Consider the following 21,769-nt stretch of genomic DNA (forward strand, 5'->3'; position numbering starts at 1 on the left):
GGCCTCTCAGCTTCTCAGGAGGAAAAATCCAAAGGAAAGGATTGTTCAGAAAAGATCATGGCTACAGAGGGAGATGATGATGATGAAGGTGGTTGTGTGTGGCCCAGGAAGGCTGGCTGTTAGAAATCACTTGGCTATTAGCTGGTATTACTCCATCCCCTAAACTTTTGTGCCTGCCACACACAGAGGTCAGTTAAAACAGGAAGCAATACTTGCTTCATAGCCTTAATAATGTTCTTTATCCCCTCTGCACTGGAACTGGATGTCTCCCTCCTTCCACTGCATGGCTGCCAGCAGCAGAGAGCTCAGCAGAGCCAGCCTGCCTGCTCCTGTTCCAAGAGTGGAGCAGCAATCCCAGGGGAATCTGTGCTCCCTGACAGCCCTGGAGGGGCTGGGCAGGAGCAGCCAGGTCAGCACTGAGCTGCAGCCATGGGGCTCTGCAGTGGGCACAGGGAGAAACTGGCCCTGCAGCACGTTCAGCTGCTGCTGGAATGGCACATGAGCATCAGGCTGGCAGTGTGAGTGCAGAGTCTGCACTCACTGGGGCTGCCAGAGCAGGGAAAGCTCTGCCAAGCTCTCCAAGCTGGTATTTTCCATGGCTTTATCACTTGGGCAGAGTTGGTCAGGAGTAGAATGTGGGCAGTATCCAAGCTCCAGCAGAAATGTCACCCTCCTTGCACATCTCAGTTCCTCCTTCACAATAGGGAATGCCTGTAATATTCCAGAGAAGTTTCAGGTACTTAAAAAGGCCAAAAACATTGTCTGCTTCCATTTTGTATTTCCTCCTTCACATGTGGAAGTGGCTGGATGATTTTCCCTGCAATTCACTCAGTTCTGCAGAGGTCAAATATCCAGCATTGAATTCTCCAAGTGATTCAGTTTTTTCAAAGTATAGAAATAGATTGGTGTTCCCAAAGCTGAAGTTTAAGGATAGAGAAGTTGCAGTACTTGTAGTCTTCTGTTAAAAATCACAAATAATCCTGATAAGTATCCTGTAATTATACTTCCTGCTCAGTAGCATCTGTTAAAATCCTGCTGTTCCTAAACTTTTGGAGCAATTTCATACAAGAATCATTCACTCACTGAACTCCAAACTTTCCCTTCCATTTCCAAGACTGGTGGATTGGAGTAGGTGCCAATAGGTTGCAGATCTTTAGGCTTTATATTCCACAGTTGCCAAGCTTGAGAAATAGGAATTCTCACCAGAACTTGGTTCAAACAGGATTTTTGTCTGTGGTTCCATGATTCCAGATTTAATACTTTGTTTCTTATGTCAAGATGTGTGAGAGAAAATACCTGTAGGTAAATTCTTAGAGATCAGCAGAAATGCTTTAATGATATTATTTCTGCATGCAGTTGCACTTGCAGTGCTTCAGTATTTCTTCACCAGCAGCAAGGCTCCAGGGACTGAACTGAAAGGGATTTCTGAATGATTTCTGTAAAATGTATGCCACACCATGGAATGTCTTTTCTGTTGTGCACCAGTCACATTTAACTCTGTCCAGGTGAAACATAAACAATGCTGTGATGTGCAATGTGAAGGACTTGTGATGTTCCTTGCATTTCAATGGACTCCTTGAATTTCTGTCCACAGGTAAAAGTAGAGAACCTAAAGGAAGTCCAGCTTCAATGGAGAACAACAGGGACGAGGTAGGAATAAAAATGCTTTTGAATTCTAGTTGCATGTCTAGTGCCCAGTGGCTGAGTTCACTCTGTTGCTTTTGCAATAAATACTTCAACAATACTGTCAGAAGCACCATTAATGTCATCCCCCTTCACCCTGTTCACAGTTGTTCTTTAGGCAAAGATGCTTCCTTTTTGAAAAAAATTAAATGGGCACACTGGATCTGTGCTAAACTGAGCAGGAATTTTTCATGTGTTTCTTACTTCTGTCTGTTCTCCTGTTGGAGGCATTCTGGTGGACAAGATCTTAACATTGTAGAGAAAACACAAGTGCCAGTGTCAGGCCTTAGTTTGCCTTTACTGCTGAAAATTCAGGTATTTTCAACTGCCCAGCCCTAGTTGTGATCTGAGTGCAAAAACAATGAAAGAATCAGTTTTGCTCTGAAGGCAGCCAGTGCTTTCTGGCACAGCAGGCACACACCAAGAGTCTGCTCTGCTGGCAGTCTGTGGCTGCAGGCTGCTGCCACTGCTGGGTGCCAGAGCCCTCTGCAAGGATGTCTTGGACAGGGGATGGTTTCTTCACACACCAAGAAGAGCATTCCCAAACCTGGGTGAGCTGCTGACTTCTGACCTGAAACTCCAGAGATTCAGTTGAACTGAACTGGCATGACTGTTGAAATTGTCACTTGTACTTACTGCTTCTCCTTATTTTAAAATTATTTAAAAATAAAAATTATTTTTTAATTATTTTAAAATAATTTTAAAATTTTTTTAAGGGCACTGGTGATTTCTGAGTTGTTTCTAGTTAATCAAGAAATTTCTTTTTGACAGTTCCCTTGGATATAAATGTACTGACTTTTACCTTTTTTTCTTGTCTCTAGGGAAGTAGTTCTTCAGAAAGAACCAAATCCTTAGGATCATCCCGTTCCAAAAGGTTGGTTTGGAAAATAAAAACAAATAAATTAGTTTTTGGGTGTGGGAAGCTATAGAAAAGTGGGTGCAGTGTCAAATATTTTTGGTAAAAATCCATGAAGTTATGGAGTGCTGGTAAAACAAATGCCTCACAGTGCACTTAAAATTCAAACCATCTCTCAGGATGAAAGGTTAAGATGCTAAAGCTTGATTATTATTTACAAAGACAAGATTATTCCATATCTTCAGGACAAAGGAGTTTATACAAGAATTCCTTCAGTCTTGCTATTTGTACATGTAGGATTTTTCCCAAAATGTAATTTGGGTCATACAGAAAAAAATATTTTATGTGCTTCATTATTGGGAGAGTGCAGCATCAGACTGTGCTGTTGAGTTGTCCTGTGCAGAAACTGCCATTTGCTGTGTCCCTGCTTTTTCTTTTTCCTTCTTTGATCTAAGAAGTATGGAGTGAATTGTTTACCAACTGCTTGAACCTACAGGAAACAAATTATTTGTGTCCCAAGTAAGAGCAGACTTAGCCCAGTGAAATTCCTCCTCACCTGCTCTCAGCTGGTGCTCACTCAAACCCTGTCCTCTGTGATTTTTATTAAATCCAGTGAACAGTGCAGGGAGTTGAGCTTTCAACAGCTGCCTTAGTGCTGCTCTTTAGAAGCCTGGATCTCTTTTCTCTCTCCTTTTAATCAAAGTTGCTTTATTTTACCATGTCTGCTGGAATGGATACTCTTCAGTCTCCTTTTTATGTTTGTCTTGATGCCATATTTGCAAGTGTGATTTTATATTTGGCTTTAGCTTCTCCCTCATGAGTGTCCTGCTGAACTCTTTTAATGTATAAACTTCCTTAGTCCTGTGTTTTGCTTCCTCTCTTATCACTAAAGGAATTTTCACTCATCCATTTACCATATTCTACCTTATATTGACAAAACCAGAATCCTGCAGTAGTTCATGCATTGCCTTCAGACTATTGAAAAATTTGCTCCATATTTTGTATTATTTTCTCCCCATCCTGACATAGTAAATTCACCAGTTTAAATTGTTTGTGTGGAATTCTGTCAGCTGATCCTTTTGTTCAGTAGTCAGCTTTTTCATTTCTTTCTGCATTTCCTTCATTATCTTCCAAGCATCTCTTCTGCCAAGGTGCTTTTTGTAATTTTGTAATCTGTGTGTTCTCTTTGTGCTGCCTGTTAAACCTGGAATGATGGATAAAATTCATGAGCAGACATTCACCTCTGTTTCATTTAGACTTCTTTCCTGGAATTATGACTTTCTTAAAAATACATCACACCTCGATTTTACAACAAAAAGATTTTATTAGTATATACTTCTATTTCACATGAGAGGGAGAAATCCTATTCCAAACCAGAAAATTATCCTACAGTTGTATAGTAATAATTTGGAGCATCCCAGCTCATAATGGCTTTAATTAATTTTAAAATAACCTAGTTTTTCACAGTTCCTATGGTGTTTTGCCTGCCAAGTTTACCTGAATTGCAGTTTGTACTGTTTGTCAGAGCATGGGGTTTTTTCTGTCTATGCAGGAAACCTACAGTTGTAACAAAATATGTTGGGTCAGATGATGAACAAATTGCAGATGAAACTGTAAATGAAGATATTTCAAATGAGAACTCAGAGAATGATGTAGATATGCAAAGCTTGCCTAAAGGTAGGTCATGTCTTTTATTTTTTATTTTTTTTTTGCTTCTGAATTCAGCAAATTAGCCAAGATTATGATGCAGCATAAATAATTCACTAGAATGCACATGATTCAGTAAAATGCCTCTTGAAGGTCCTGTTGGTTTTCTGCCCACAAAATGAGGAACCTGAGCACTTTCAGTTTGGGACCCAGCAGATTTTAATCTGGGGGTGCACAAGGATGTGTGCTGGTGGCTTAATTTCAAGTGCCTGCTGACATCTGTATAAAACCATCACAAAACAGGGGAAATCATTTATTCTGTTGTTTTGCAAGAGTCTCAAGCTCTGGCACTTGGAGGTCTTATTTTACTGTTCTGTCTTTGGGGTTATTAGTAATTAGATTAACAAAAGCAAAACGAACTCTGGGGGAAAAATGCCATTATTGGATCTATTTTTAAGCACATTTTTTAGAAGCAGTTAATACTGTAGGCCTGCATCCCTCTTAGCTGCAGTGTGAGTTGGATTAATCTCCTCCATTTCTTACCTATGGAAGTTACAGGAAAAATTGCTGCTCTTCACTGTGTGAGGAGCAGTGTTGAGAGCAGTCCCTCTAAAATGATTTTTTCAGAATATTAGATTATTTTCAGTGTCCTCACCACAAAACTGGGCTCTTAATAGGAAAGGTTTTTTTTTCCTTCACATAATTTTGATTAGTACTTTGTTTAAATGAAAATGTCAGATTTTGAATATTCTTAAAGACAAAGCAGGTTTTATTTATTGCTTTTTTGCGTATTTCATACTGAAATCAATGAAGATGAGGGAAACTGAATAGAAGGGGCAAAGAGAGAAGAGCATAGGGTGGATTTCAGTGATGTCCTTTATTGGGAGCAAGTTCCTGTCCTGCAGCCCCAGCAGTGTGACAGTCCTGTCATGCATGTGCCACAGCAGAGCACAAAGAGCAGAATTTGCTCCTCAGCCCATTCAGTCCTTGGCTTCTGTCCTACAGCTACAACACAGATGTAGTTTGAAATGTGTGGTGTTGGTTTTGGGGTTTTGTTTTTTGGTTGTTTTTTTTCTTTCTGTGAACATCTGTGCATTCGAAACTATGTTGAGTTTTAGTCAACAGATTGCACTTTTTTTTTTTTTTGTTGGCTTTATTAATCAGAACTTTTGCACTTCACTTGGATGTGTAATGGTTTCCAATTTCTAAATAAAATTATTCTAGGTACAGTGGTTGTACAGCCTGAGCCAGTGCTGAATGAAGACAAAGATGATTTTAAAGGGCCTGAATTTAGAAGCAGAAATACCGTTAAAATGAAACCTGAAGCTCCCAAAAAGCGTGGAGGTAAATACAATTTAAAACATCTGTTGAAATGGGTTTAAATTGTTGCTTATGACCACATTTGGTACATCTAAAAATTGTCCATATTTCTGATAAATTATCCTAAAAATACCTCCACTCTTCTGGCTTTTTGTTCATTAAGGATTTTAGCTGGTAGAAATTAGCCTCCATTGCTGCCCCTGCCATGCAGCAGTGAAAGCTAAGATTAGTTCCCATTAAACTCCTTCTTTTCAATAGGTGCAATAGATGCTTCATTAGGTGCAGTTGCTTGGTTGCAATCAGGTGTCCCAGGTATTCCTTTTTTAAAGGAATTGGAGCACCATTGATACAGGAATGTTCACTGAGTGACCAGGAAAGCAACCATGTTTGAGCAGGGACATGTACGAGCAGATTACCCATCAGTGAGCTTAGAAAAATCCTAAACCCTCAAACAATACAAAGACTTCTTTCTTTTGCTTTGAAATTGTGGGAAATTCCCTAGCAGTGGGCCCTTCTGAGGATTACCTTTGAAAAGCTACTGTGTCAGCTGGTTTTCCATAGCTGCTGCTAAAAGTGAGAAGTAAGGTAGATTACAATACTAAAAGAAATTAATTTCTCTTTTTTTTCCCCCAAAAGCAAAGGGGAGGAGGGAGGATTATGTATAACATAGCCAATAAGAAAGTGGATATTTTTGTTAACCCTGCTGCAATATCTTAGCTCACACACCTCCAGCAGTACAAACAGCTCTTGCACACACTCTTCATCCTTCCCATTTTATCATTTGAGATCCTTGCTCTCCTTTAAAGTAATTTATGGAGTGCTGTTTCTGTGGGTGAAGGGGAGGGAAATGTGACTGTGGAAATGTGCTTGTGCTTACACCTGGCCTTGTGTGGTGTCAGTGACATTTGGAGCATTGATGTTTTCTCTAAATTACAACTTCAAAAGTTGGTTCTGTTTTATTCATGCAAGATGTCCTGTTCATATAAGAATGCTTTTTCCATTTGTGCTTCAAACAATTCTGCATATGGTCCAGCAGAACTCTGCAGGGGTACAGTGTTAAAAAGATGAGACACTTGTGCTTGAGCTTTGTGGCCTGTGTCTGACACTTTGGATCACCTGCCCTTCCAGCTGTTTTAATCTCCATCCCTAGGGAATTTGCAGGCCTTCCTTTGTGTATCTGGACTGGTTACTCATGTACTATGCCTCACATATATATTTTATAAATATTTGCATTCCTAGTAGGAATTATATATACTGTGTGTATTAGAAATAGAGGTAGAAGCAGAAATCTGGCCTTTCTAGCATGCAAATGCTCTTACCTAAGACTGTAAGAGGCATTGTGTTATTATTTTCAAGTTTTGTGTCTGCAGTGTGGTTGTGGTTGTATTTTTGCTAATAAATTTTGTTAGGAATATTCTTAACCAAGTAGTTTATCAGTATTAATGAATGAGTGGTAGTTAATTTCTTTGGATCATCATCATTTGTAGTAGTAACATGGTTTACAAAGGTTTGCCTCATAAATTCCTCTCTTTTCCTGGTGCCAGCTTGCAGGTTTGAGGAAGGAGGCTGTAGTGCATCCCCTTGGTTGTGGAAAAGAGGAAGAGGTTCAGGGCTTGGCAGGGAATATCATGTTCTCCCTGGGTGATTCCTGCTGCAGTTGAAGGACTCTGCTGTGTGTCAGCCTTGGCTCTGTGCTGCAGAATGTGGGATTCTTTCCTGAGGAGAGTGATGGGATGGATGGGTTCATCCATGGTCACAGCAGTGTTTAAAAGTGAGGTTTGAGCTGGTTTGGAGCTCCTCAGAGGGGCTTGCAGGTGCCCAGGGTCTGTGCAGTCAGGAATGGCTGGAGGGTGCAAGCACATCCTGTATCCAGAATTGCACTGAGTTAGGATCAGCTGTTTCACTGCCCCCTGAGCATCTGAGGCTGTGCTTCAGCAGCAGATTGCTGGGAGCTTGCACTGTGTCTTGAGAATGTTTTTCAGTTCCTTTACATGCTGGTGTGTTGGAGCTTGGTTCTGATTCTGGGGTAGTGATTATTTAATTAAAAAAAGAAAAAATTCAGGGTCTGTACTCAGATTGCATTCATTAAATTCAACTGTTTGAGTTAATTCCCTTATTAATTTAATCACTGAGCATGACAGCAAAGGACAAGTCACAGTTCAGTGACCTCTTATCAAACCTGTATCTGCTTGATCCAAATTGGCCTTTTGGAAGTGCAGAACTTTCACCAATGATTTTCTTCCTTTTTCTGCTGTTGAAAGCAAAACAAAACAAAAAAATCTTTGAGTATTAATTAAGAGTCTGACATGGAGTGAGCCTGCCAGGCCCAAGTTCACCTCTTCTGAAGTGAAATGAGGGGTTGGCATTTAAAAAAAAAAAGAAAGTTTTTTTTGAGTGGTGCACACACCATGGGAGCAATCAGCAACATGGGGAGAACATGTGGATTATGGCAAAAGTGTAGTTTCAGAAAAACCCAAAAACCACTGTCAGGAAGGGAACAAAATGTGAGAAAAGGTTTTTCAGTCACTATTACAGGGATTACTTGCATTTTCTATGAGTTTTCTGTGTTTTTCTTTGAGAAGCTAAAACTGTTTGTGAAAGAAATGTCATAATGTGAACATGAATTGCAGTGGTGTTTGTTGAACTAAGATTAAATGGGGAAGGTTATCCAGAATATCAGAGCTGCTATGAAAGAATTCTAGTAATGACTCTAATTTAGGTGTGTTTTCATGAGGTGACCAGTTCACCCAACTTAAACCTCTCAGAGGGAAAAAATTGTACCTTGACCCCAAGTGCAGCACAGAAATCAGGGGAAAATTCAGTCTTAAAGTGGCAAATGGTTACAGAAAGATTTCTCTGCTGCTGGGTGGTGCAGAAACAAAGGCCTATGAAAAACCTTACAGGCCAGAATATTGCAAGAAAATGCAATAGGTATCTACAGATTTCTTAAATGAGAATGGAAACAATTGATGTGTTGTTTGTAATCCTCTCCATAGAAGAAGGACTCCATGGAATTGTGAGCTGTACAGCTTGTGGGCAGCAGGTGAACCATTTTCAAAAGGATTCAATCTATAGACACCCTACACTCAAAGTGCTTATTTGTAAGGTATGTGGTAAACAGTTCTGTTTATTTTTGTTTCATAATGTCATATTAGTTGGTTTGGGTGGGATTTTTGTGGGAGTAATTCTTGTTCATTAGTTGACAAAGTTTTCAGTCATTAGCTGTTACAATTAAGGAAACTAAAAGGAGGGAAAAAAAGCAAATATACTTATGAGTTCATTTTCCTTTTTTCTTACATCCCAATTAAACTGGTGGTGGTTTCTTTGTTATTTACTTTGTAGCTTTAAGGGTATAATCTTAGTGAATTTTTAATGTAAAACAATCTGTCTGAAATTTCTGCCTACTCACAATGTATTTTAAGAACAGATCTAAGTCTGCATCTCCTGCTAAAGCATTCCATGTAAAACAGAACTGAAATAAGGAGCAGAAAAGCAGCTTCCAAGCCATCTCTATTTCTGCCAGCTTCTGGACTGGTTTAAGTTCTGGCAGCTTTGCAGTGATGGTTTAGTCCATAATCTGAGTCTTCAGCTCTGTGGCTTCCTGGTGCCTCCACACAGGCCCTGAGTGGCAGCAGAGGGAAGAGGTGGGACAGGGCAGGAAGGAAATGTCCCTGCTCCTGCTGGGGAGGCCTCTGCTGACTTCCAGAGAGCTCCAGAGATCTCTCTTGGCATATTTCTCTAGTGATGGAGATTTTGTATTTATAAGGTATTGCTAAAGAGAAACAGTTCTGTGTTACAATGTACAGGGAGCATTTCCCTGATCTTCCTCCTCCTCTTCCTCCCCAGTTCCTCATTAGTGTTACAGACTCAGCCATGCCCATCTAGGCTGGTTCTTCTCTGCATTCTGGCTTGTTTCTTTTACAAAATGTGGTTTTTACAAAAATCAGCTCACAAGGTGACCTTTTCCCACCTCCATTGGGGTGTTCCTGCCCTCCTGCAGTGTGACCAGTGCCTGGGTCATTTTTGTAACCTGGTCAGGCTCTTGGGCTCAACAGGAGCTCTTGATTGGGAGCTCTGCTCCCTGAATTACATCAGGGCTTGTTCCCCTTGATTTTCTGTGGTTTCCCTGGATTGAGCATGGCCTTTTGTGAATGTGAGAGGGAGGAGTGGAAGCCCCTCACCTCCAGCTCTTCCATTATTTCTGTGCCTAGTTCTGCCCTTATTTTTCTCTTACCTACTTAGGTAAAAGTCCCAGACCTGAGAAACTGTTTTCCTTTGACTGTGAATCTTCCATCAAGTGTCTAAACATCAGATTTTACTGGGGTTTTATTTTGATTTTTGGTTGTTTGATGTGCAAGTCTGTGCCAGATAATGGGGCATCATCATTGTCAGTTCAGGGATGAAGCCTCTTCTGCATTCTGAATTGTATTAATGCCTGTTTAAAGTAGAGCTACAGGTCTGGGACAGCATTTTTCACTAACAGCTGAGAAAAAAATAACACCAAACCTTCAAAATTTGGTGTCAGCAATTCAGCAGCTCCTAGCTGAGTACTCCTAACTAGTACTCCTAGCTGAGTCATTTGTATTTTTTTATTACCATTACCAAATTTGCAAATGAAGATGCTTTGTTTGCACCTGGAAATTGAATTCTTGGATGTTAACATCATGATAAATGCTGAAGACTTTTTAATCTAAAGCTTTATGACATCACATGGTAACATAAGGAGCATCCAGCTGAAAAATGTAATTGATGTGGGATTAATTGTGTCAGGGAGGATGTGGTGCTGATTTACCTAGGAAATAGATGGGAGAAACATTCAGACTGGAGAGAAGTATTCAACTGATGTTCTAAAATACACAAATATGCATCCATTAACAAAAACCTGTTAAATTTTCAAACAAACCTTGAGCCCTCTAAATAAGTCATGATTTGGGACCATGGAAGATGTTTTTTAGATTAAAACAAATGTAAAAGACTTAGAATACTGAGGACCTTGCAGCTGCTGCTTTTGCTGGCTTGCTTCTAATGCATGCTGAAATCTAATGAACTGCTGAAGCCCAGTTGAGATTTAGTAAAGAATTCCTTGTCCTCTCTCTTTCTTTCCAGACTTGCTACAAATATTACATGAGTGATGACATCAGTCGTGATTCAGATGGGATGGATGAACAGTGTAGGTAAGTGTGCAAAAACTGCAGTGTGTACAAAAACTGCAGTGTGTACAAAAACTGCAGTGTGTACAAAAACTGCACTGTGTACAAAAACTGTAGTGTGTGCAAAAACTGCAGTGTGTACAAAAACTGCAGTGTGTACAAAAACTGCAGTGTGTACAAAAACTGCACTGTGTACAAAAACTGTAGTGTGTGCAAAAACTGCAGTGTGTGCAAAAACTGTAGTGTGTGCAAAATGGGAAAGTGTACAAAAACTGCACTGTATACAAAAACTGCAGTGTGTGCAAAAACTGCACTGTATACAAAAACTGTAGTGTGTGCAAAAACTGCACTGTATACAAAAACTGCAGTGTGTGCAAAAACTGCAGTGTGTGCAAAAACTGCAGTGTGTGCAAAAACTGCAGTGTGTGCAAAATGGGAGAGTGTACAAAAGCTACAATGTGTGCAAAATGGGAGAGTGTACAAAAACTGAAGTAACATCCACAGCTCTACTGATTTGGGGCTCTTTTTTCTTGCTCTTGTGACATTATTGACAAGTAAAGACAAGTACATAAGAGCTGAATCACCAATTATTTGGCAACAAGAAATACTGAACCTTAGGATTTTTTAACTGCTTGTTTTAGTAATGAAGAGGAAAACATTTTTAAAGAAATCTAATAACAAACTCTTGTGGGATATCACATTTCTAGTTAAATAACATGTCACCTTCCTAGCACCTTAAAGATGGGGCTAGAATCTGACATTCTAAACTTCATGAGCCAAAGAAATTCAGTTCTCCAGATGCATCTCCCGCTTTTGAAATATCAAAGAACTTCTCTGTCCTTATGTGAAATATCTAAATGTGTAATTCAGTAACAATTATGCAGTCTGTGGTTTCTATGAGCTTATTGTCCACCACTTTTCAGTCTTTGTGTACTGCAGTAGTAATATATGAGTTAAGGCTAGAAAGACTGAAGCTTATTAATTTTGCTGTAAAATAAATCACAGATTTTCAGAAGAAACAGGGAAAAGAGGTTTTAATGAATTTCTTTCTCTTTTTTAAAGAAATCAGTGCTAAAATTCTGTTTAAAAATTACTGACCATTTCAGCTTTATGAGCTGTTAATCTAAAACATGAATTTTCTGACTTTGCAATTCTCCAGTGAGCTTTTCAGTAACAGTTTCAAGTAATGGATATCTGTTCATCACCTGAATTTTTAAATATGTGAAAACTTAATAATGTATCACCTTGTTGGTGTGGAGACAAAACCCTTGACTTTCTCAATCTCATTGCAGGTGGTGTGCTGAAGGTGGAAATTTGATTTGCTGTGACTTTTGCCATAACGCCTTCTGTAAAAAGTGCATTCTACGCAACCTGGGCCGAAAGGAGCTCTCGACTATCCTGGATGAAAACAACCAGTGGCACTGCTATATTTGCCATCCAGAGCCTTTGTTGGACTTGGTCACTGCATGTGACAGTGTCTTTGAAAATTTAGAACAGTTACTTCAACAAAACAAAAAAAAGATGAAAGTTGAAAATGAAAAAAGTAAAATCTATGACCACACAGTCAAGTTTTCTCCAAAGAAAAATAATGCAAATTGTAATGGGGAAGAAAAAAAATTAGATAATTCATATTCAGGTTCACTAACATATTCTTATAAAGCACTAATGGTGCCAAAAGACTTGCTTAAGAAAACAAAAAAACTGATTGAAACTACAACAAATCTGAATTCTAGCTTTGTAAGCTTTTTGAAAAATGCTGCAGAAAATGTAGAAATAAGCCCAACTGTGCAACTGTGCCAGCTGAAAGCTTTTAAATCTGTGCTGAGTGACATGAAAAAAGCTCATCTGTCACTAGAAGAAGGCCTGAACTTGGAGATTCAAGCATTGAATGTTAAAATCAAAGATAAAAATACCAAAGAGAAAAAAACCGAGGTTAGATCAGAAAAAAATGAGGTGAAAAAAGATGAAGGAAAGGAACATGTGGCATTAAAAGATGATGACGCCGCACAGACACAGAAAAAAGTCGTGTCAGAGCGGCCTGACAATGAGCCCATGGATCAAAGTGTTCCCTCCGTGGAGCAGACAGATAACAAGGCAGCTCCTGGGGAAGAGAAAAAGTCTGGCAGAAATGAAGAACCGCAGTATGAGCCCAACAGTACAGAGGCTTTGGACATGGATATTGTGTCCATCCCCTCATCCGTTCCTGAAGATATTTTTGAGACTCTGGAATCTGCTATGGAGATTCAGATGCCATCAGATGAGCAGGACAGTGGAAACACAGCAGCAGATCATGAGGCTCCAAATTCAAATACAAAAGCGAACGCTCCTGTGAAAGATACCAAAGGTGGTGCCAAGCTAAAATCCTCGGCTAAAGGAACAAAAGAACTGATTGTAAAATTGACTCCTGTTTCCCTTTCAGAGTCCACAGCTAAAGCTGAAGATCAAGACAACAGCCTAGAAAAGGACAGTAAAGATGCTGATGCATCTAAAGATGCTGATGCATCTAAAGACATTGATGAATCTCAAGAGGTTGATGAATCTCAACCTGGGGCAGCAAACTCTGATTCTGGCAAACAAAACCACAGTGGTGGCAGCGAGCCCTCCACAGAGAACGACACCGTGCCCGTGGAGGACTCGGATCTTCGGAGGTCACCACGTGTCAAAACCACACCCCTGAGGCGCCCCACGGACATCAGCCCCCTGACATCCAACTCAGAGGAGGACAGCAACGACACCAGCAATGAAAAACAGAAGAGGAAAGCGTCCAAGCAACCCAGGAGGAAAAGCGATAAAAGAAATACTTCTGACAGCGCTGCTGATGGTCCCAGTCCTAACAAACTTTCCAAGTCCAAAAAGCCATATGACTTAGATCACAGCTCAGACTCTGATGAGGTGCCAGCTGTCCTTAAAGAAGCGGGCATGATGAGTCGCAGCTCCTCAGACAGTGAGAGCAACAGTGAAGCACCAGCAAAGAATCAAAAGACTTCAGATTTACAGAAGAGTCCACCAGTAAAGGATGAAAATGGGAAACGAAAAAGGAAGAGTTCCAGTTCCGGTTCAGATTTAGATGCTAAAAGAGGCAAATCAGCTAAAAATGCTGCTGCCGCTAAAAAGAAACGACAAAACTACTCTGATTCTTCAAACTATGATTCTGAGTTGGAAAAAGAGATACAAATGTTGAGTAAAATTGAGGCTGCAAAGAAATCAAAAAAATTCTCAAGAAAAGATGATAGTTATGATTCCTCTGAAGAAGAGCAGAGGAAAAAAGTAAGCAGTAAGAGGAAGGTAAATCTGAAGAAGAAGAGAGGTAAATCTGAAGAAGAAGAAGATGATGGTGAGAAGTCTTCTCCAGAGAAGGAAATTAATCACTCTCCTAAAGATAAAAAAACGGGTAAGAGGTCAGCTGCTAAGGACAAGCTAAGCAGAGACTCAAAAGAAAAATCTTCAAAGGGAAAACGTGATGAGTCATCTGATGCTGAGAAGTCTTCACTGGAAAAAGAGGAGAGTCCTGAAGTTAAGAAAAAGAAGGATTTGAAAAAGAAAAAGGCACAGGATGATTCTTCTTCTGAGAGTACTGAGAAATCAGTAAAGAAAGAGCACAAGTTGGAGTCTTCAAAAGACAGACTGAAGAACAAAAAAGGATCAGAAAGCAAAGCAAAGAAATCTGAAAAATTAAAAAAGAAAGGTTTCAAGAAAGAGCAAGACGATTCCTCTTCTGATCTTGATAAGTCATCTCTGGAGAAAGGGAGTAGCAATTCTTCTGAAAATGACAAAATGAAAAAGGAACCCGTGTTTACAGAAAAGAGAAAATTGAGAGAGAGAGTAGCTAAAAGAGTACACATTGATTTATCCTCTGATACTGAGAAATCTCCCCAAAAAGAGGAGAGTTCTGATGATGATGCCGTGCGGCGTAAAAAACGAACTGAAACGAAAGAAAAGAGGAAAATAAGCCACAAAAAGAAGATTTCCAAGAAAGAACAGGATGACTCATCTTCTTCTGATGAGGAGTCTTATGAAGACACTAAGAAAAAGGTTAAAAGAGGATCAGTAAAAGAAAGTAAAAAGAGCAACTTAAAAAAGAAAGTGGCAAAAAAGAAGGTGGTTGTCACTTCCTCTTCCCCGTCCGATAAGGAGGAAAACGATGATCAGAATTCCACAGGCGACGGAAGCAGCGACGAGCAGAAGATCAGGCCCGTGACTGAAAGCTTGATGCTGTCTGCTGATGCAGGATTTTGTCAGTCATCAGGTGTGCCAAAGTTGTTCATTTGGGTGACTTTTAATAATCTAGAAGCAAAAAACCCTCATCAGTTGGTAATTATGCATTTAAGTGTTTGCAGCCCGGCGGGTTTTCTGATACGGATTTAGGAGCACCTGTAAAGTTCCCTTCCAGCCAAACCATCCTGTGGCTGTGAGAGTCCACATTTCAGTTTGTGCAGCTTGTGCCTTGAGGAAAAAAATGATGTCACTGTAAATGGAGGTGCTTTGGAAGCTCCAGGCAGTATTTACAGCAGGTACTGCCTTGCACTCCAGCTTTCCAAAGCCTGGCCCTTGCCTCACCTGCCACGTAGCAGAAGCTGGTTGGAAGGAGTAGATAGTGTGAACTCACATTTATCACCTCCTGTCTGTGCACTGGAGGTGATGCTGGAAACCTGTGCAATTGTAATATACATTTAAAAATCAAGTATATTATTTTTATGCCTCACAAGAGCCATATAGGCTTAGAACTTAGAGATCTGCCATTGTTTTCATATGTTGTGTCTCTGTGCAGATAATACTGGGACTTATAAGGCTTTTCTGTGAGTGCTGCCTTATCAATGTTTTCCCCAGTGATGTCACAGCTGGGGGAGATTGCAGATAATTCATGGTTTGCATATGGTCACTGCCACAGCCATTAAAACTCTCCTACAGACAGATAATTAATGGCACTCAGTGACAGTTTTCAGCACTATTGGACCATCAGTGAAAAATGCCTTAAAAATTGAGTTGTTCATGTACAGTTCATGGGCTTGGCATTGAAATGGCCCAAGAAGAGAAAGGTGGTTTTAATTTATCAGCAGGTGTCTGAGGCATTGGGAGCTGTTTCATTTGCAGATCACAGGGGGAAGATTGGGTCATTATTGGAGAGATGGATAGCAGGGTACAAACTGAGAAACTCTCTCTTTATTGGAGAGGTGGATAGCAGGGTACAAACTGAGAAACTCTCTCTTTATTGGAGAGATGGATAGCAGGGTACAAACTGAGCAACTCTCTCATTCTTGGAGAGATGGATAGCAGGGTACAAACTGAGAAACTCTCTCATTATTGGAGAGGTGGATAGCAGGGTACAAACTGAGAAACTCTCTCTTTATTGGAGAGGTGGATAGCAGGGTACAAACTGAGCAACTCTCTCTTTATTGGAGAGATGGATAGCAGGGTACAAACTGAGCAACTCTCTCTTTATTGGAGAGATGGATAGCAGGGTACAAACTGAGAAACTCTCTCTTTATTGGAGAGATGGATAGCAGGGTACAAACTGAGCAAGGTTGGGGTGTGGCATGGTTGACAGGAGAGTTAGACTGGAGAGAGAAATGGCTTGGTTTAGACTGCAGACAGAATGCTAAAAATGGGGTATCTGAATTCCTGTCTGCAAATCACCTCATGGGCAGTTTTAGGGGAGGCTGAGCTGGATGTGTGCCCAAAGGATGAGAGGCAGTGGACACAGCATTTATCAAGGAAAACTGATAGAGATACTGGAGTATTCTCACACTGAGCAGGGTCAAAGCTTGGTTGCCCTCTTGAACTTGAGAATCTTTGTCCTTGGAAATGCTCAAAACTTGACTGGCCCAGATCCTGAAGTAACTGACCTGACTTTGGAGTTAGCTTTGCTTTGAGGATGGAGTTGGAGTAGAGCATGTCCAGATGTCTCTTTCAGCTTCAGTTGTCATTTGATTTTGTGAAATTCTGCCTATGTTAGTGTATTTTCAGAGAAGAATGGGGCTTTTGTCTGCAGTTTGCTTTTGGTTTAATAGGTGGATTAATAAAATAGTCTGTTCTGTGTGTGAATAAGCTGTAGATTGTAGATCTGTGTGTTGTAGATTGATCATTGAATGAGACTTAGGATCTGGTTTAACCAACAGGATACTTTTAATTATCTCCATGAGGCACTTTCTGAGATCACCTTGGAGTGTGCCCCAAACTAGCTGCAAGCCTAGTTTTAGTCCAGTCCTCCAGTCCCCACAGGTAGAAAATAAACAGAAATTGTGAATGAGGGGATCTCAGCTCATTGGGATTGTGAGGTTTCTTTCCCTTAATTTTACTACCTAGCAGATTTGTCTGACTTGCCTGCAAGATGAAAAAGAGAGAAAAGCAAGGGGAGAGGCCTGGGAATGTGCTAGAAACAATGCAGATTTCTCAGTCCAGCCAGGAGAGTGCAGAGGAGCTCCAGGGCAGGATTCCCACTGTGCTGTCCCACACTGCTGCTCTTGGTGTCCTTTGTACATGAGACAGTGCCATGCCATGTAGTGCAGCTGAGTTTGGATGTTTGCAGTAAGAATAGCATGTGGAATTCTCAAAATACAACTTTCCACACCCTCAGATAGTGTGCAAGCAGAAATAGGAAGGGTTGATGTTCTCCAGCACTTCCCTCCTGGCAGGGCAACCCACGGGCTTGGGATGCAGCTTTGTCCCGTGTTTGTTTGTGCCTTCTTTTCACTTTGCACAAACTCACTCGGGGAGCTTCTGACAGAGCAAATAACTTCTAAGGGAACTAATTTCTGATTCCTGAGTAGAGTATTTAGTCTCTTATGTTTTGGTGTAAAATCCCAAATTTGCAGTATGTAATTAGGAACAAGTTGCAGGTAGTAGTGAGCAAAACTGAAAAAACAAGATTTGTTGCCATGATACTTTCTGAAAAATCCCTTTGCCAGGATTTTTCTCCTGAGAAGCTGAGAAGCCTCAGAGGAAAAGAAAAACAATAATTATCTGCTGCTGTGGAATGCAACAGGTGCATCTGGGATTGGTCCATCTTGGTTGTTTCTAATTAATGGCCAATCACAGTCAGCTGGCTCAGACTCTCTGAGAGTCACGAGCTTTTGTTATCATTCCTTTTCTATTCTTAGCCAGCCTTCTGATGAAATCCTTTCTTCTATTCTTTTAGTATAGTTTTAGTATATAATTTTCTTTTAGTATAATATATATCATATATTATATATAATATATATTCTATAGAATATATATTATATAGAATATATATATTATATATAATATATATTTTTAATATAATATATATATCATAAAATAATAAATCAGCCTTCTGAAACACAGAGTCAAGATTCTTGTCTCTTCCCTCATCCTGAGACCCCTGTAAAACCACCACAAAGATTTATTTTTATTTGTAAGACAGGTAAATGGTAGAAAGGTGGTATCACCAAGCTGTTTTCCAATGGGGATTGTTGATAGAAATGCAGTTCATATATTGTCTTGTTTATTGTGCTGTCACATCTTGTTTCTTGTTGTAGTTACACTTATTAAATGTTTTTTGTTGGGCTTCTCTTTCAGGAGATGAGGGAGATGCTCTATCAAGGACTATCCCAATGGAGGAGGAGGAAGATGATGATGATGACGACCCTGAGAATAGGTATGATACCCTCCATAAGGACATAAAAACGATTAGAGCACAGCCTAGGCGTGGGCGCGAGCCGGCGCAACGGAGGAGCAAGCAGGTGGTAAAAAGCACGGCTGCCTGCCCGGTAAAGACTCGCTCACAGGCCTCCTGCAAGTGTGAACACGGGGCCAGAAAACAGAGGCCCAGAGCCAGGAATGCAAAGCAGACGTTTAGAAGTGGTAGAGCCAGGTATGCAAAGCCAATGTCTAGAGGTGGTAGCTGACACACCTGGCTGGGGGCGTTCCCAAAGCGCTGCAGCGCGGTCCCGCTGCGGACTGGGATCTTGCAGGCAGGGCAGAAGCTGCTGCTGCTGCTGCTAAATGTGAATTTCAGCTAGTTGTGGGGCCTAGAGGGGACAGTTTGCATCTGTGCAGTATGCAGTTCTGCAATATTTTCAGAATGAATTTGGTTATTACCGTTGCTTAATATGCTTTTCTAATTGAAACGCCTTTTCTCAATAAAGAGAAAGCACAAATGTTGGGAAAACCATATTAGATATTTTCAGCTGTTAATTTAACTGAGTTTTAATCCACTAAAAAGTACCTGAAGTGACTAATGTGAGTTAAGGCCATGATTCTACAAGCACTGTGCATAGGCTCAATTGGTATCAAAGAGACTAATTATATATTTTAAGTCTTTGCATAGATATTTTCAGAATTGTGGCTTATATGTATTGCTTCAGTTTGGAATTTAATAAAAAAGAATCACTGTAAGATACAGTTAGCTGAGACATGTCATATTTTACCAGTACCATTGTAGCTATCAAAATCAGCCTGGCTAGAAATGTAAAAGCTTCATTTCCTAATGCACAACATGAAGTGTCACTCAACTCGAGCCACAGGTTCTTTTTGGAAGTTACTGTAGTTAGACTGAAGAGCTGCTCAACGAATTTTTATACAGTGTTTCAGAAACTGATTTTTTTTTGTTGTTTTGGCCATGTAGCATGTGTGGGACCAGTTGCTGGTGGAGTCTTTTTCTGCTTCTGAGCCTTACTAGTTTAGAATATGGAATCCTTGTTTCATAGAGTTGTATGTTTTGACATGTGGCTGAAGTAAATTTTACAAACACTGTTTTCTATCCTTCACGGACCTCAGTTTGGCATCACAATGCTGCTGCTGAATTAGTTCTTGTGTGTTTTCAGTCCTCAAATTTAACCCAGTAATTCAGCTCTTTAAAGAAAGATGCTTTGTAGGGACTTGACAGCACAGGGTCATAAGCAGAACATGTAAACTTTGGTATTACAAGATTTTTTTAAAATCATGCTTTAATTTCAGTCCTGTTTTAATTCATTTTTTTCTTTTTCTTTTTTCTTTTTTTCTGTTGTTGTGAGTTTCTGGTTGATAACTAAACCAATACACTTTTGTCAGAAGTTCACTATTTACTGCTCCAACGTTTCTGACAGAACTCAATCATGATTTAGTTTAAGAGCTATATTGGGAAATAAATGAACCTAATGGATAACAAACAGTAATATAAATTCGGGCTTTAAAAATCAGTTTCTGTACTTTATTTTAAAGCTGCCTCTTTGTTAAGTTTTTATTTAGGGGACCTTTTGAACATCTATATATGAGATGGGGAGGTATTTTGTCAATAAACAATGTTGTCAACCTTCAGACGTGTTAACTGGTAATGCAGTCTGACTTTACCTTCATCATGTGTTGTACTTGGCACCACAATCAGAGCTATAAACTGTAAAAAGATGGAACAAATTTTGAGAAGTTCAAAACTTCTTCTTCTGTTTACTCAACACAAAGTGTTTAAATAGTTTACCTACTGATTCAGAAAAGTTGCCTATTTTCTTCCAGGCCAAAGAGGGTACCTAGTACCTGCTGGGTGTTTGTAGTGTGGGAACTCTCCTGTTTGCAAGTCTTTAGTTTAGATGTTCTGTTATTTGCATACCTGAGGATGTGCATGACATGAATATTAATAGCCTTGAAATCATCTTTTTGCCAAAATGCAATATCCAAGTGGGTCATACTATGCTATACAGTGCTGTATGCTTTCATCTTCTGTTGTGTAACTATTATTGGTCCTTCTGATCTTTTAAATGGTACTGTTTGATATGTTTGCAGTAGTTCTGTTTATTAAGAAGTTAATAGTGTATTAAATGCAGAATGCCTTTAAGTATTTGATGGTTACAATAAATTTTTGTAAAACGTTTTTCTTGTCCAAGCATTTAATTTAATCCAACTCTGACAGCTTGAAAATCAGCCTCTCCCAACAAAGACAGCACAGTATTTAGAAAAAGGTGTTTGGCAGTTTTCACTCATTTTTTTTAGACATCTATGACATTTCATCCAAATATTAATATCTTAAAATATATTTTAAAGGGTTTTGAGTTTTCTAGTAGTATCCTGAAGGCCCATTTAAGCCAGTAGTGCTCTAGCTGGAATTCTGGTGGCTTTTATTAGCCACATCCCACCATGCTCCCCCACCCAAGGGCTTCTTTCAGGCAACCTTATTTTACATATAATTAGTAGGTATTTATGAACACTGAGTGTGAGTTGATGTGATCTAATTGATAATCAAACATCACAATCGTGAACTAAAATTTAAAATCAAGACTTTAAAATCAAAATCTCACCAAGATTTTGAACAATCCCATTGTATTGGCACTGTACAATTCTCGAACAAGAATGGTGCAAATTACCATGGGGGCTTAACTCCACACCATGAGAGGCTGCACCTCCTGTTCCAGTTCTGCTGCAAGGTCTGAAGGAGCTTTTAAAGCAGTCCTGCAGTGTAACCAAGCAACCCCTGGGTAATTTCCAGTCTGTCTCTTGTGAAAACTCTTTTAGCACGACTTAAAAAAATCCATAGTAATCAATTCATTGTTTAGAAATGTATTCTGCTGGGGCTGTTCTTACAAATGGCAAGTATCTTTAAATCCCAGTTGATACAAAACTGTGCATATGTGCTGTTATTTTATGCTAGAGTTGGTTTTGTGTGTCCTGCTTGAGGCTGCAGCTCCAATCTGTGAGGCACTGGATAAATGTGTGCTGGGAGAGTCCCTTCATACAAATGTCACCATAAGTTTAGAGAAGATGGAGTGGGGCAACATGACATGCTCAAGGTCTCAGTAGATCAGTGCAGGAAAGAGTAAAATGCAGGGATTTTTAACTATTATTTTATTTTTTTACTTTCTTTTTTACTGCCTGAAACCCTGTGCTGGAGGTCATAGAGCTCTCTGTGCCTCTTAATTGAATCCATTGCTGGTGCTCAACTGTTACATCTGAATGGGCAAGAATCTTTTATGTCCTTGACCTGAGTAAATGTTACAGTCCCTTTTGATTTCCATGGTTTTCTCTGGAAGAATATAAGTGAGGGAATTTTCACACTATCATAGCTTGTTTTTCTTGCTGCTATTCATGCAAATACTAAAATGTTAAAGCTACCATGTGAAGTTTCTTAGCTGAGAAACCTGGTGACTTTAAATGGGTTTTATCATAAAATAGAAATAGGATGTGTTAT

At 39.7% G+C, this 21,769-nt stretch overlaps 1 protein-coding gene across 7 annotated transcripts in view; it reads left to right on the forward strand.

Moving 5' to 3' along the window:
• ATRX (ATRX chromatin remodeler) overlaps window positions 1–21,769 on the forward strand; it is a 71,174-nt gene that overhangs the window by 13,145 nt on the left and 36,260 nt on the right. For 6 of the 7 annotated variants that reach the window (XM_071442722.1, XM_071442725.1, XM_071442720.1 and 3 more), the window contains exons 3-10: window positions 1,595–1,650; window positions 2,505–2,557; window positions 4,092–4,216; window positions 5,411–5,530; window positions 8,503–8,612; window positions 10,613–10,680; window positions 11,949–14,902; window positions 18,193–18,271. In XM_071442722.1, the coding sequence (XP_071298823.1) occupies window positions 1,595–1,650; window positions 2,505–2,557; window positions 4,092–4,216; window positions 5,411–5,530; window positions 8,503–8,612; window positions 10,613–10,680; window positions 11,949–14,902; window positions 18,193–18,271 (3,565 nt within the window). The remainder of the gene's footprint in view (window positions 1–1,594; window positions 1,651–2,504; window positions 2,558–4,091; window positions 4,217–5,410; window positions 5,531–8,502; window positions 8,613–10,612; window positions 10,681–11,948; window positions 14,903–18,192; window positions 18,272–21,769) is intronic. The other variant, XM_071442723.1, reaches the window with a different exon arrangement.

Source organism: Agelaius tricolor, unplaced genomic scaffold (assembly GCF_023055355.1).
Source record: "Agelaius tricolor isolate 1412-34295 unplaced genomic scaffold, bAgeTri1.0.p SCAF_17, whole genome shotgun sequence".
NCBI classification, from domain to species: domain Eukaryota; kingdom Metazoa; phylum Chordata; class Aves; order Passeriformes; family Icteridae; genus Agelaius; species Agelaius tricolor.